At 57.0% G+C, this 14,653-nt stretch overlaps 1 protein-coding gene and 1 long non-coding RNA gene across 6 annotated transcripts in view; one reads left to right on the forward strand and one right to left on the reverse strand.

The window, feature by feature from the left end:
- Positions 1 to 14,453, forward strand: part of LOC127488405 (uncharacterized) — a 26,886-nt gene extending 12,433 nt beyond the window's left edge. For both annotated transcript variants that reach the window (XR_011385293.1, XR_007916106.2), the window contains exons 3-5: positions 3,350 to 4,385; positions 6,270 to 6,623; positions 8,122 to 14,453. This is a non-coding gene — a long non-coding RNA (uncharacterized lncRNA). The remainder of the gene's footprint in view (positions 1 to 3,349; positions 4,386 to 6,269; positions 6,624 to 8,121) is intronic.
- The window catches only part of SFSWAP (splicing factor SWAP), a 77,376-nt gene continuing 72,278 nt past the window's right edge, over positions 9,556 to 14,653 (reverse strand). For all 4 annotated transcript variants that reach the window (XM_008250412.4, XM_051837628.2, XM_002722685.5 and 1 more), the window contains 3 exons: positions 11,368 to 11,568; positions 10,371 to 10,443; positions 9,556 to 9,929 (listed from right to left, as the gene is read on the reverse strand). In XM_008250412.4, coding sequence (XP_008248634.2) covers positions 9,864 to 9,929; positions 10,371 to 10,443; positions 11,368 to 11,568 — 340 coding nt within the window. In that variant the 3' untranslated portion in view covers positions 9,556 to 9,863. The remainder of the gene's footprint in view (positions 9,930 to 10,370; positions 10,444 to 11,367; positions 11,569 to 14,653) is intronic.

Genomic DNA, 14,653 nt, shown 5'->3' on the forward strand with positions numbered 1-14,653 from the left:
GACCCCCTGCTGCTCCTGCTTGGGCTCCTTGGATCCGTGGTGGATTCCATTGTCAACCCAGAAGCTCGGGCCAGAGACCTGGGCACCATTAGTTACTTATTTCTAGGACAACGTAATGTGTCTTTATCCCAGAAGTGCTCACTCTTTACGAAAGGAAATAAATCTCTTGCCGGCGCCGCGGCTCACTAGGCTAATCCTCCACCTTGTGGCGCCGGCACACCGGGTTCTAGTCCTGGTCGGGGCACCGGATTCTGTCCTGGTTACCCCTCTTCCAGTCCAGCTCTCTGCTGTGGCCAGGGAGTGCAGTGGAGGATGGCCCAAGTCCTTGGGCCCTGTACCCCATGTGAGACCAGGAGAAGCACCTGGCTCCTGCCTTCGGATCAGAGCGGTGCGCAGACCGCGGCAGCCATTGGAGGGTGAACCAACGGCAAAGGAAGACCTTTCTCTCTGTCTCTCTCACTGTCCACTCTGCCTGTCAAAAAAAAAAAAAAAAAAAAAAAAGGAAATAAATCTCTTATTAAATTCCACGAATATTGCCTTTGCTGCTTCTCAGTTCCCTAGTCCCAGCTGTTTGCGGCAGAGGGGGTGGCCTACCATCAATCATGGGCCATTTGGGAAGATCAGCTCTGGTGCCTGGGAGCGGGATGCCTGTCCCAAACGGCCACTAGCGAAGTGGCTGTCCACAGCCACAGCAGCCAGAAGGCCACACCCACCCTCCCAAATTCAGAACTCAGATTTACAGGAAAATGGGTGTAGCAGGGGCTGGCACCCCATATTGAGTGCTTGGGTTCAGGTCCCAACTCCTCTCTTCCAATCCGGCTTCCTACTCACGTGCATCTGGGGAGGGAGCAGGACTTAGGTCCCTGCCACCCACTCAGGAGACCTGGATGGAGTCCAGACTTCCACCTGGCAGTGGCTGTGCCGGTTTCCCACTGACTGCCCTGCCCAGGTGTTTCAGAGACGGTCCCTCGGCTGATTCTTTTCTTGTGATCAGCCCAGAGTCAGGTTGTTTTCAGAAGACCATGCCGTCGACAGATGACTCCCTCCTGCTGGTGTTCTTTGTAAGGAGTCCAGGTGCCTCCACACAGCCCTCACGGAGTAGGGTTGAGCTGTACCTTCTTGAGGGGCCAGCGGCTGCCTAGTGACATTTTGCTCAAGCACAGATCATGTATGTGACGGTGGCGCTAACAGTCCCCAGCCTGGTACATTGCCGCTGTCTGTCTCCGGAGTCCACCTGGCTACAGCGCTCGGAATACTCCCTGGCGCTAAGCACTGCACGGTGCCTGGAGTGCTGCATGGGGATTTGTCTTTCCCTACGGTTCGCTGGTCACTGACTACTTCTGTCACTGACACCTGCATGGCCTGATGGTATTTGTCTTTTTTTTTTTTTTTTTTTTTTTTTGATAGGCAGAGCTAGACAGAGAGAGAGAAACAGAGAGAAAGGTCTTCCTTCTGTTGGTTCACCCCCCAAATGGCCGCTATGGCTGGTGCTGCACCGATCCAAAGCCAGTAACCAGGTGCTTCTCCTGGTCTCCCATGCGGGTGCAGAGCCCAAGGACTTGGGCCATCCTCCACTGCACTCCCTGGCTACAGCAGAGAGCTGGCCTGGAAGAGGAGCAACCGAGACAGAATCAGCACCCCAACCAGGACTAAAACCTCGAGTGCCGGTGCTGCAGGCGAAGGATTAGCCAAGTGAGCCACAGCGCTGGCTCTTTTTTTTTTAGATTTTTATTTATTTGAAAGAGTTACACAGAAAGAGGAGAGGTAGAGAGAGAGAGGTCTTCCATCTGCTGGTTCACTCCCCAATTGGCTGCAACAGCTGGAGCTGTGCTTATCTGAAGCCAGGATCCAGGAGCTTCCTCTAGGTCTCCCACGCAGGTGCAGGAGCCCAAGGACTTGGTCCATCCTCTACTGATTTCCCAGGCCATAGCAGAGAGCTGGATCGGAAGTGGAGCAGCAGGGACTCAAACCTGTGCCCATATGGGATGCCAGCACTGCAGGCTGTGGCTTTACCCGACGTCACAGTGCCAGCCAGCCCTGGTATTTATCTTATACTTTGTATAAATCCAATGCATGTTATTTTTTTTTAAGATTTTTTTTTTATTTATTTGAGAGGTAGAGTTACAGACAGTGAGAGAGGGAGAGACAGAAAGGTCTTCCTTCCACTGGTTCACCCCCCACATGGCCGCAACGGCCAAAGCTGGGTCGCTCCAAAGCCAGGAGCCAGGAGCTTCTTCTGGGTCTCTCACATTGGTGCAAGAGCCCAAGCGCTTGGGCCGTTGTCAGAAGAGGAGCAGCTGGTGCTCATCTGGGATGCCGGCGCCACAGGCGGAAGCGTGGCCCACTAGGCCGCAGCCCCGGGCCTCCATGTACACCATTATCACTCAGGCTGTTCTGGCGGACTTTGCTCCTTGGATCCTCGTCCCTGTGACAGGGCCTTGGGGTGGATGTGTGTCTTGGGCATTTCCCCACTTGGAATTGCGAGGTGCTCCAGCCGGGACTCGGCCACTCCCCCAAGGAGCCGGGTTCCTCGTGCCGGGGAATGGACCCAGAAACCTGTCTGCTGAGCCTGCTGTGCACTGCCGGGACCTCGTGGTCAGCTGAAAGAACCACGCGTGTGCACTGAGCCTCGGGCGCCCCAACACTCACGTGCGGCCTGCTGAGCGCGCATTCTCACAGATGTGCCCCCCGATCCGGCAGCACCTGGACGGTTACTCATCCTGGGGTTTGTGGCCTCCCTCCCTCCTCCAGCTTCTGCCCTGCACCCTGTCTCTCCCAGGCCCCCCTGCTTGTAGATTGCACCGTCTGGCCTCCCTGCTCTCCGTCTCACTGTTCACCCTGATTTATGTCTCCAGGGAGCTCGGCAGGAGCCCGGCACAGGGACACTTCCTCCAGACCCACTGTGCTCTGTGCTCAGCTCGTGACTGGGACACGGACAGCGAGCCCAGGGCTCCCGGGGGTGCGGCGGCCCACAGAGGTCCTGGCCGTTGCACACATGTCTGTTTTTGCAGTTTTTTGAGAGGGTAGGACCTGCCATCTTCAGAAAGGAATCTGGAGAGTTTCCAAGGGGCAAGGCTTCCCCGGACCCCTCCGCCACCTTGGCCTGACAGCTCCTGGGCCCTCTGAGGGAGGGCACAAGGCACCTCTGTTCTAGTTTGAAATCCGATGAACATGAGATCCTCCGAAGGGCTTTCTCATATCCTGTGTCTCAACATTTGCCATTCCCCAAGCTGTGCCGCTGAATAGCTGATGAACTTGTAATTAGAGCAACTTTTCAAGTAGGCGAGTTGGGCGGGGCCCCTCCCTCCGGATTGCCGTGACCAATGGATGCTGGCGCTGCCCTTTCCAGGGATCCTGGTGGCCTGAGACCCTGCAGACTGCAGACATGGTGCATGCTGGGATTGCATCGTCGGCAGCTCCACGGACGCTGGGGCCCGAATCACCCAGGAGCCGGGTGAGACCACGACCTCCCGGCCTCGTCACGGAGGCCTTGGCCTTTTCTCCCGAGGACCTGGCCTCCTGCACCCCTCCTTTTCCAGAGGATGAAAATGTCCTGTAGTACCCCGTGGCTGCGCAGCTGTGAATATATTGAAACTTAAAAAACAATGTATTTGAGAGTGGAGAGAAACAGAGACAGAGTGACATTTTCCACCTGCTGTTTCACTCCCCCAGATGTCTGCGAGGGCCAGGGCTGGGCTGGGCGGAAGCCAGGAGCCAGGATCTCCATCCAAGCCTCGCGTGGCAGCAGCCCCTGGCTCCCCTGGGCACTGACCCGGCCCCGCTGGGTTCATCAGGAGCCGCCCATCCCCTTTCCTGGAACTCAAAGAAGCAGCAGAAACGATGGGATGTGCTGGGCTCGTTGGCTTCTCTACTGCTTGGCAGCTGCTGACGGCCACTCCCGCTCTGGGGACCTTTGCAGTGACCTGGCCCCTGGCCATCCCTCCACTGCCCGGCAGCGAGCCAAAGACCCCAACTGGTGCGACGTTTACTGCAGGGGCTGAGCCCAAAGATCCAAAAGAGGAGGGAGGAGCCTGCTGCCGCCGTGCTCCGTCAGCTCCTCAGGGAGGAGGGAGCCGGGAGAGCGGGGAGCATCTGTTCTTCTCCCAGCCATCACCGGGATCCCTAGGTCCCACAGAAGGGCTGTGTCCTGGAGAGAGGTCTGCTGGGATCACATGACGCTCTGAAAACCAACCATCCCGAGGGCCGCCTGCGAATCCTGCCAGCGGTCTCGCAGGTGGAGGTGTGAGTGACTGAGTGATCATGGGGAGGGCGGCAAAAAGTCAGGAAATGGACAAGCAAGGGAAAAGAATTTGCAACCCACATCACACAGAGCTCATCACCCTCATATACAAGTGGCTCCTGAAATCAACAAGACCAGCAATTCAGTAAGTATTAGAAAAGGGATGTAAGCAATTCATAGAAAACTTAGCAAAAAAAAAAAATCATCATACAGAAAAAAAAACTTAGCAAAAGTATGTGAAAACTCTTGTTTGTATTTATTTAATGTCAGATTTATTAGCTGTAATTCAAATATCACATTTAAAGTTTGCAATTAAATGGATTCAGGAGGTGGGCATTTGGCCTACAGTTAAATGGTGTTTAGGATGCCTGCATCCCATATCAGAGTGCTGGCGTTCAAGGCCCAGCCCCGCTCTTGAGTCCAGCTTCTTATTAATGCCACACTGAGAGGCAGCAGGTGATGGCTCAAGTGCTTGGGCCCCTGTGACCCACGAGGCAGACCTGGATTGAGATCCTGGCTGTTGGATTTGACCCAGATCAGCCCTGGCCATTGTAGCATTTGGGGAGTGAAGTGGTGGATGGAAGACCTTGCTCTGCCTCTCTCTCTCTCACACACACACACACAATTTAAAGAAAAGGTTTCTGTACGCTGACAGCTGCACAAGTACCTGTCCGTTGCAGAACATTTCCATTGTCCTGTGCCAGTCTGCTCACCACTCCCCTTCCTTATGGACTTGCTTATTCGGAATACTTCGTAGAAATGGGACCTTGAGCGGAATGACTGGGCGGGGAGCTCTGTGTACAGCTTCCAGGGCGGCTGCACCCGTAAGGGAGGTCTAGAGGCTCCAAGCTCCTGGCTTTGGCCTGCCCAGCTCCAGCCCTGCAACCATCTCGGGAGTGAACCAGCAGATGGAGGACCTCTCTCTAACTCTGACTTTCAAATAAATAAGTAAATCTTAAAAGAAAAAACCTTCTTAGCTATTTTGAAATAATCCGTTAGTGGTCAGTACACAGTCCACTTTTGAGCCTTCCTGCCAGGGGCTGGCGAGCTTCACCCGCAGGCCAGCCGAGCCTCCTGCCTGTCTTCCCACAGCCTGTGGCCTAGATGGCTTCCATATTTTTAACTGTAAAGTAAATATTAAAACAAGCTTGTTTAGCTGGCGCTGCGGCTCAATAGGCTAATCCTCCGCCTGCGGCGCCAGCACCCCAGGTTCTAGTCCTGGTTGGGGCGCCAGATTCTGTCCCGGTTGCTCCTCTTCCAGTCCAGCTCTCTGCTGTGGCCAGGGAGTGCAGTGGAGGATGACCCAAGTGCTTGGGCCCTGCACCCCATGGGAGACCAGGAGAAGCACCTGGCTCCTGCCTTCGGATCAGAGCGGTGCGCAGACCGCGGCAGCCATTGGAGGGTGAACCAACGGCAAAGGAAGACCTTTCTCTCTGTCTCTCTCACTGTCCACTCTGCCTGTCAAAAAAAAAAAAAAAAAAAAAAAGTTTGTTCAATGTAAAAATGACATGAATTTTGAAGGTTTCCTGGCGCATGGCTGTGTCTGCCCAGCTACACGCCCCTGTTTTAGGCCAAAGATGTTGGTGCAGGCATGAGAAGTAACGACCGGGTGAGATCACTTAGGGCAGTGTTCAACCGTCCTGTGTGAGAGGCCTGGCTGATCAGCAGAGAGGTGTCCACACGCAGGGGTGCCACTCAGCTATACAAAGCACCCAGGCTTCCTTGGGCGGTGGTGGCAGCAGCAGCCGGGGTGGGTGGGGGGCTCTGGAGACCCAAGCTCCAGGTAGGGTAAAACAAGGACCTTAGGCGAAAACAAAGAATTCCAGTTAATGACAATATTGGTTCCCTAATTACAGTGAGTGCACCCTCTTGCAAGGTGCCAACGGCAGGGGAAACGATGTCAGCACCCTTTCTGTGTAGACATTCCAAGACATTCTGTAATAGCCAAAGCACAAGGGGGCAGGCACACAAGGTACCACTTCCTGCGTGTGGATCCGAAGGGGGTAACATCTGCTTCTGCTCCTAACAGGGCACTTGGAGCTTTCCCAGGAAGCCTGCAGGCAGACACCGGACCGATCGCTTCTTGAAGACAAACCAACCCCACTCGGTGGAAACCGCCCGCTGCAATCGGCCTCGGCTGAGGTTTCAGCCTTCTCGGCAGCACGTGGCCACCGAGCGCATCACTCCCATGTTTCTTGTCCTCTCCTTGTTCGCAGCACTCCCACCAGGTTCTGAGGATCAGAACTCCCATCAGGGCTAAGGCCTAAAGACCTGGACAGGCCGCATCTGACCGAGCAGGGTGCTCGCCTGGGCCACACACAACCTTGGCACAGAGACGCCAAGCACAGGATGACTGGCCAAACAGCAACCTTGCTAAAAACAGGTGGGTGTGTATGTTTGGAGATCAACTTTTTTTTTTTTTAAGGTCTATTTATTTGAAAGACAGGGTATGGTTGACCTTCTGTCCACTGGCGCTCTCCACAAACGGCCACAACAGCCAGAGCTGGGCCGGCAAAGCCAGGAGCCAGGAGCACCATCCTGGCCTCCTACATGGGGTGACAGGGGCCCAAGTACTTGGGCCATCTTCCAGTGACATCCCAGGCACGTTAGTGGGATGTTGTACGTGGAGCAGCTGGGACTGGAACTGGCACTCAGACATGGGATGCTTGTGTGGCAGGCAGTGCCTTAACCCGCAGTGCCCTAACAACGGCCCCAGGAAGGAGTCGTCTCAAAGGGGAGCGGCTCCGCTTGCCAGGTACGTTCCTGGCGCCAACTTTTCCAAGGATGAAAGCTGGGGCTCACACCCTTGGCCACCTCTCTGGTTGATCCGCAAGCAGGATGCTCTTGGGAAGGGAGGGGAGGGGAGGGGAGGGGAGGGAAGAGAAGGGAGTGTTCAAGTGTTCAGGAGTGACACAGAATCATGCGTAATGTCTGTCACACACACGTGAAAAGCCTGACCTAGAATTCCAAATGACAGACAGGATGGTGTGCTGTTTAATCAGCCCGGGGACGCAGAGAGGTCGGGGTGTGTGTGTGAGTGCAGTCTGAGGCGCAGTGACCAGGGGGATCCCAGGCTTTTCCTGGACTGATTCTCCAACCACCCAGGAACTCAGGGCGAGAAGACCCCATACAAAGCAGGTCACTGTGGAGCCCCCCTCCATCTTCCGCTGATGTGAAGTCATACAGAGCCCCCCCACCAAGTCCATGCCATGTTTCCTCTGGGTGACTGCCCCCCACAGTTCACGGCGAGGTCCTGAGGCCACACCAGCAGTGTCACCTGGGATCCCAGAGCACCTTGAAGCCAACCCACCCCTAAGCCGGTGAGCAAGACCAGTGTGCTCGTGCCCCACAGAGTCGTCCCTAGTGTGGGACCGTGCAGAGACCACGGCAGATGTTCCCTGTCAGTCCAGGCCGCTGCCCCTGGGCTTAGCTGTCCGCAGAGGGCGCATCCACTGGGCATCTCGGTCCTGCCCACGTCTGGTCCCTGACTTCCCCTCAATGAGAGCCCTGAGAGTGGACACCTACAAAGCTCAACAAGGGGACCCTCACGTGAACCAGAGGGGCTCAGAGTAAACGGGGATGGCGCAGAGCCTGACCGCAGGCACAAGTTCTGATGAGCTGGCACCCAGGAGCCGTGACAAAAATGAAGGACTAAGAAATTTTTCCATGTTTAGAAAATCGTGAACAAAATCAAGAGAAATAAGTTGAGATAAAAGTATAAACAACACAAATCAAGAATCTTTAATATGTAGTTACAATTCTGTAAGAAATGCAGTAACAGACAACACAGTTCAGAAAAAAACCAGACGCATTTCTGAAGAGAAGCTGCTCACCTTTAAAAAACGGAACTAAAATGCGACCTTTTCGTCTCCCAGATGCAGCAGATGAAACGCTGGAGATTACACTGTCCTGGGGAGCATGTAGAAAAGGACTCGGATTTTGCTGGCCAGGAGCCCCTTCCAGAAGGCAGCTGCTGTGTGGAGACCGGGGGTGCGTGTACCTCTCGCCAGGACCCTGCGCTCGCGTCTGCACAAGGATCCTCACTGTGGCAGGGAGACCACGAGCACCCAAGGGGCAACCAGCGGGAAGGGGAATGAAACCCCAGTGCAGCCCAACTGCACGCAGCAGGTGTGCGGAGTGCGCTGGCGTGTGTAGGTGCAGACACCACGTGCAGTGGATGGAAGGAGGTGGGTGTGAGCGCTGACACAGCACTGCCCCGACTGTGCAGCGCAGGTGCGTACGGCGTGTGAAGCACCCGTCTGTGGTGTGCCTGCAGCCACGTGGAGGGCCTTGGTGGGAGGGGGCAGGCAGAGCAGGGGTGGCTCTTGCTCTGCCCCACCTGGGCACCTGCGGCACTTCCAAGCTGCTCCAGTCCTCCTGCCCTCGGTGCTGGGTGCCCCAGCCCAGGCCCACCTTCTGTGGCCCCTTTGTTCCACACGTCCTGCCCCCATCAGCCACAGGAGGAGTTTCTGGAGTGGAACTGCATGGCCCCAGTGGGAGCTCCAGAAGTTTTCTATTTCATTATTTTTTTAAAAATATTTGAGAGGTGGGGGGTGGAGGAACATGTGTGGGGGTGTGTGTGTGCACGCTGGGCCCGGCAGAAGCCTGGAGCTCTGAACTCCACCCAGGTCTCCCACGTGGGTGGCAGACCCAGGTGCTTGCTGCTCTGCCTCCCAGGGTGCACTGCAGAGCGGGAGGTGGGGGGAAGCAGTCAGGACTCCAACTAGGGATTCCTGAAACGGGACGCTGGCGTCCCAAGGTGGCATAACCTGCTGCACTACAACGCACCTGTCCCCCAGATTCTGCTTTGTAAAGGGGAAAACTTCAGCTCCAGTTCTGAAACACTTGATGAAAGCAATGTTCGGAGCCTCAAAATGCGGACAAGTCAGCAGGTCCCTATTTTTGGTGTCAGGACCAGCACCTTAGGGGCCCAGCACGCGGGCGCTGAAGAGGCAAGGCCTCAATGGCCGGAATCTCAGGTGACACACGAACCTGCAATTTTCAGCGATGCGGCCAGAATCTGTGGAGGTCCAAAGCACCCGGGTCTCAGGAAGCCCCACAGGGAGCAGGCGCTGCGCGGGCGGCGCTGACGGGGGTGGGGGTGGGGGTGGGGCACGTTCCCTTCACGGCAGCCAGTGCAGGGAGCCAGGGACAGGCACAGTGGCTGGGGAGGGTGTCACCCCCCGACCCCGCAGCAGGCCCAGCAACTGCCCATACACCCCGCAGCCTCTGTGGTAATGCATGTGCTTCAAATAATAGACAACAAACGGTAAAGACAAAGCCAGTGGGCAGAGAAGGAAGAAACTGTCTCCAAGTTGCTAGCTAGAAAAGGTGGTTTCCTCCCATTTTATTTGATAATACATTTTCACAGAAACATGATCTTATTTACAAATATACAGGTAAGAGACTGCTGGTCAGAAATCTTAAACTGAAAATGTCATCAAAAATTAATTTACAAAAACCACCCATTGTCCACGGAGTCCCAGGGTGAGGTGTGGCGGTGCTCCACGGCGGGCCTCCCCATCCCGCGACCTCGGCTGCACGGACGGGGCTACGGGCCCAACACCGGCCACCAGCGCTCGGCCATGCCTGGGCTGGGCTCTCCCCACGGCGGGTGGCCGTCTCAGGAGGCACTGGTTTGTAAGTTTTTGGAAGCTGCAAGCATTGCTCTTACTTTGGCCATGAGATCCTGTGCAAGGGGAGACAGAGGAGAACCGTGAACGCCCAGTTCAGACCTGGGCGCCATACAACCCCCGAGGTGAGAGACACTTGGCGTGGTGGCAAAGAGAGGTGCTGCGACGCCAACGGAGGCAGCCGAGGGCAGAGGCGGTGCGGCAGCTCAAGTGCAGTTTCAGCGAGGCCGCCGTCGTGGTCACGGGCTCGACCCGCTGACGTGACCTGAAGGGCCGGGTCGAGGGCGCAGGCTGCGTCGCTGCCCCATGAGGCCCCCAGAAGGGCACCTGGCTCCAGGTCACGCGGCTGCTGAAGACGAGGCTGCCCAGGAAACGGAGACCCAGGAGGGGCCAGGCCCCCGGCAACCCCCCAGTGTGGGCAGCTGGTGTCAGCGCAGGCGTGAGAGGACAGGGAGCAACGCGCGCAGAGAGACGCGGAGCAGACGCTCCCTTCTCACCTGAGTGATTTTGCTCTGCACAGAGGACACGATTGCGGAGGAGATCTGCCCGTCCTTTTCCTGAGAGACTCCCCTGGTGAGAGAGAGCGCAGAGGCTGGGACACACCCGAGACACGTGCCACGCACCGCACAGCTCCCTCCCGCAGCCAGGCGGCCGCAGCGGAGTGCCCGTAAACCAGCACCATCACACTTTACAAAATGCACCTGGCTCTCTACACCAGCATTCAGAGAACAACTGGAAAGGGAGAAGGCACTGCAGACGGCCCGCCCCGGGGTCACGACTCACTGCACTCAGTGCGTGCGCGCTCCGGGGCCGCCTGTGGGCCCTATATGCCCCGAGCTGCACCGAGGCTGTGAAGCGCTCCAGCGAGCTGGGGTCTCTGGGGAGAGCCAGCATCCACACCCAAACGCAGCAAAGCTCATTCCAAAGGCCCTGCCAGCGAGTGGGATGCGTGGGCATCTGACTTCGGGTGCTTGTAAATGCACCCCAGATGGGAAAGCCCCCGACAACGTGGGCTGCTGTCCCCAGGAGCCACGTGCCTGGACAGTGCTGCTGGCTTTCATGCCTTGGTGCCCATCAGCTGCACTTGCTGGTTTACCCCCAGCCTTTGTGGCTACTGACAGAGGAGCTCTGAGTCCCCGGGACCCCAGTGCCTGGTCCTCTTGGTCCTCTACATGCATGCCATGGATCCCGAGGACTGGCTACTGTCCTACCCCTTACCCAGGGAAAAACCCCATGGGCTGGGCTGCTCCAGAGGTGTGACTGAGACGCAGGTGCAGCTGTGACTGGGGGCTGCACTGCTGTGCTGTCGCCCTGGGGCCTCAGGGGCTCCTCACCCACAGCAGGGCTCCGGCTCCTGACAAGCACGCTCCCTCTGAGCTCGGGACACTTGCTCCAGGACACCAGGACCCCACTCCCCAGGGCCTCCTGACCACCCTCAGTGCCCGCCAACCCCCGTCCTCCCCTGTGGAGAAGCTCCCGGAGGTCAGGGGTCACCTGGAGCGCTCCTGGCTGGAGCCACGACTCTCCACAGGAGAGATGCTGGCTGAATGGGCCGAGTGTGCCGAGTGTGCCGAGTGTGCCGAATGGGTCACGGGCCGGTGTGCCGCCTGCTTCCTTGGGGACCCTGATGGCGAGCGGGCCTTAGACTTGGTCTGCGACCGTGACCTCCGCTTCTTCTTCTTCTCATGGGGGCTCCTGGAAGGAAAGTGCTTTGTGAGAGTCACATCTGGTGTGAAGGGTTAAAGTCCTGAGAGGAGGGCTTGGGTCTGAGCTAGTTTTTTTTTTTTTAAATAACAACTTCTGTGAAAGGGGTGTGGGGCAGAGGTGTGTTTGTGGATAGAAGTGAGATCTCTGATCTCTTGGTTCACTCCCCAAACAGCAAGAGCAGCCGGGGCTGGGCCAGGCTGGAGCCGGGAGCCGGGAGCTCCACCCTGGTCTCCGACATGGGGGCAGAGACCCAGGCACGTGGCCACCTGCTGCTGCTCCCCCGCTATGAGCTGCCAGCATCGCCAGCAGTGGCTTAACCTGCGTGCCCCAACAGCCCCCTGAGTGTTTTTAAGTAAATGGGTTTTTCAAGGGACAAGTCAGTGACTGAACCTTTCACATTAATTTCTTTTGAAGGCATGTTAGCTCATACCTGACAGTCAAGGGGAGCAAGAGCCCAGGGAGCAAGCGGTCTCCAGGAGGCGGAGGTAACGCCTGTGGTGCCAAACACGCCATCGCGCCCGACACTGCTTCCATCTGTGCGGATTTAATGACAATTCCCAGAAGGCCACGGGAATGTCCAAAGCCAAGCGCCGCACATGCAGCAGCTCAGTGACCACGAGTCACCTGCATCTCAGGTGGATGCTGCACTGTGCCAGTGGCTGCCCTGACGCTCAGCTGTGACCACTGCCCCGCACTTGCCACACCAAGAGTTCTGCGTGGAGAATACTTCCCAGACTCTGCCCGCTCCCCGGCATCGCCGGTCCGATCTCCACATCCTTCCTGACCCCCAGGAAGCCTTCAGAGTAGATGCGCTTGGTGAGATGGTGCGTGCTGCAGGCCTGGGCCCTGTCCACTCTGCCCTCCTAACTCCTCTTTCGGAACCTCCCCGGCATCCGACAGACGCTGCAGCCACCCGTCTGCACTTGGTCTTTGGTCACTGCTGAAACACTGTCTGCATGGATGAGGCGCCTTGCGTTCTCAGGCTGGGGCTTCCTTCCCCCTCCCTTTGGGCTGTAAAGTGATCCCTGGCAGCCAGCACCCCTCTCTGCTGACTCTGCGTCTCTCTGGGGTTACTGGCACGGCTCAGAGTCTGGGCCTCCTAGGGAGACACATCTGGCCTGCCACCATCCTTGTCAACAGCACCCTGGGCCAAGGCTTGCACAGTGTGGCTCTGTGACCACCACCTGCCTCCAGCACCCTACCAGCACCCTTGGAGGTGCTTACAGACAAGCAAACAGCAGCAGCAGCCCGGGGCTCAGACGGCTGTGGGTCCCAGCACATCACCCTGTGACAGGGACAGCTCGGCTGCCTGAGTGACAGGTGTCCCTGGGGAGCCTGCCTCTGCCCAGCAAGGAGGAAAGGTAACAGACACTGCCCTCAGGGGAGCACACAGCGAGTTGTCACAGAAGGCATGTTCTGAACTGCTAAACATGTGCCAGTGTTTCAAAGGAAGCAGGAACCACCACCACCACCAGGTTGGCCTTGACGTCCGTCCCATGTGACTGGCACCCCACATCTGGCTCAGTCACACTGCTGGGTGATGAGTACACAGCAGGCGCTAATCAGCAGCTCGTCTTAGCGCGATTTGACCTCACCTGTCAGGACTCGCTTCTCTCTGTTTCAAAGATTTATTTTACTTGAAAGGCAGAGTTAGAGCGAGCGAGCGCTGAGTCCAGCCCCTCCCCACCGCCCTAGACAAGGCTTCAGGGTATTCAATAGTCTCTGCTACCCCGGGACACACACTCATCTCCCCAGGAACACAAGGGGTACTGCCCTAGATAAATGTTTGTTTTTTAAGATTTATTTATTTGAGAGGCAGAGTTACAGACAGTGAGAGGGAGAGACAAAGTCTTCCATCTCACTCCCCAGATGGCCTCAATGGCCAGAGCCGCGCTGATCTGAAGCCAGGAGCCAGGAGCTTCATCTGGGTCTCCCACGTGGGTGCAGGGCCCAAGCACTTGGGCCACCTTCCACTCCTTTCCCAGGTGCATCAGCAGAGAGCTGGATTGGAACTGGAGCAGCTGGGACTTGAACTGCAAATCCCCTTGACAGACTTTGAGCCTGTGCTGCAGTTCACTCATTTTAGGAAACGATGAGGCAGAGCAGTCAAGGGGAGAGCAGTCGTCTGTGCTGCCAGCCTGGCACAGTGCACACCGTGACCAGACCCACTCCCCCCAGGAGCCCACTTTTCTGGAATGTTCCCTCAGCACCCCTTCCCTGCCCTCCAAGGCACCTGCTGTTTGGACCGCTATTGCGCCTTTCAGCGCCACGCCCTCTGCTGGGCAGAGTGTCTCTGATCTCCCGGAAGCGCGGGCACCAAGTTTAAGTCCAAGAACCACCTCTGTCTCAACACCCTGGCTGCTGACCGTTCTTGGCAGTTAGGAGCCAAGTTGTTTCTGTGGCCAAATGTTTGCAGAGAACAAATGCCTGGAGTGAAAGGGGCAGAGCAGCGGGCGTGGCTGGATTCCTCCGGCAATGGTCAGGCCGTGCCCGAAGCGACAGGCCTGTTCACACCCACCAGTGCCAGCACCTGGTGCCCCTGGGGACGACGGCCGACCGTCCGTCACAGGCATATTCCCTCTGACAGTGACTTCCTGTGTGAAGCGTCTCCTGGCATTCCAGCACTGGCACAGGCCTCTGTCACAGATACTTGCTAAGTCTGGGGCTTCCCTGTTCCTGTTCTCGACTAGGCCTCGCACGGTAGGGATTTCTACTTCCTGAGGAATCTACGTTACTTCCACGTGAACAAACATAGTTGTGTATTTTTCTTTAGCCTAACAGTTCTAGGTTTTCCCATTTAGCTCCACGATACACCGCAAGGTCGCGTTTCCATTCTGGTACCCAGCTGTCCAGATGCAGACTTTTCCTTGCTCACGGAACTGATTTAGGACGTTTGTCAAAAATCATTCAGCGGGCCGGCGCTGCGGCTCACTAGGCTAATCCTCCGCCTAGCGGCGCCGGCACACCGGGTTCTAGTCCCGGTCGGGGCACCGGATTCTGTCCCGGTTGCCCCTCTTCCAGGCCAGCTCTCTGCTGTGGCCAGGGAGTGCAGTGGAGGATGGCCCAGGTGCTT

The sequence above is a fragment of the Oryctolagus cuniculus genome, chromosome 21 (genome assembly GCF_964237555.1).
Source record: "Oryctolagus cuniculus chromosome 21, mOryCun1.1, whole genome shotgun sequence".
In the NCBI taxonomy this organism is placed as follows: domain Eukaryota; kingdom Metazoa; phylum Chordata; class Mammalia; order Lagomorpha; family Leporidae; genus Oryctolagus; species Oryctolagus cuniculus.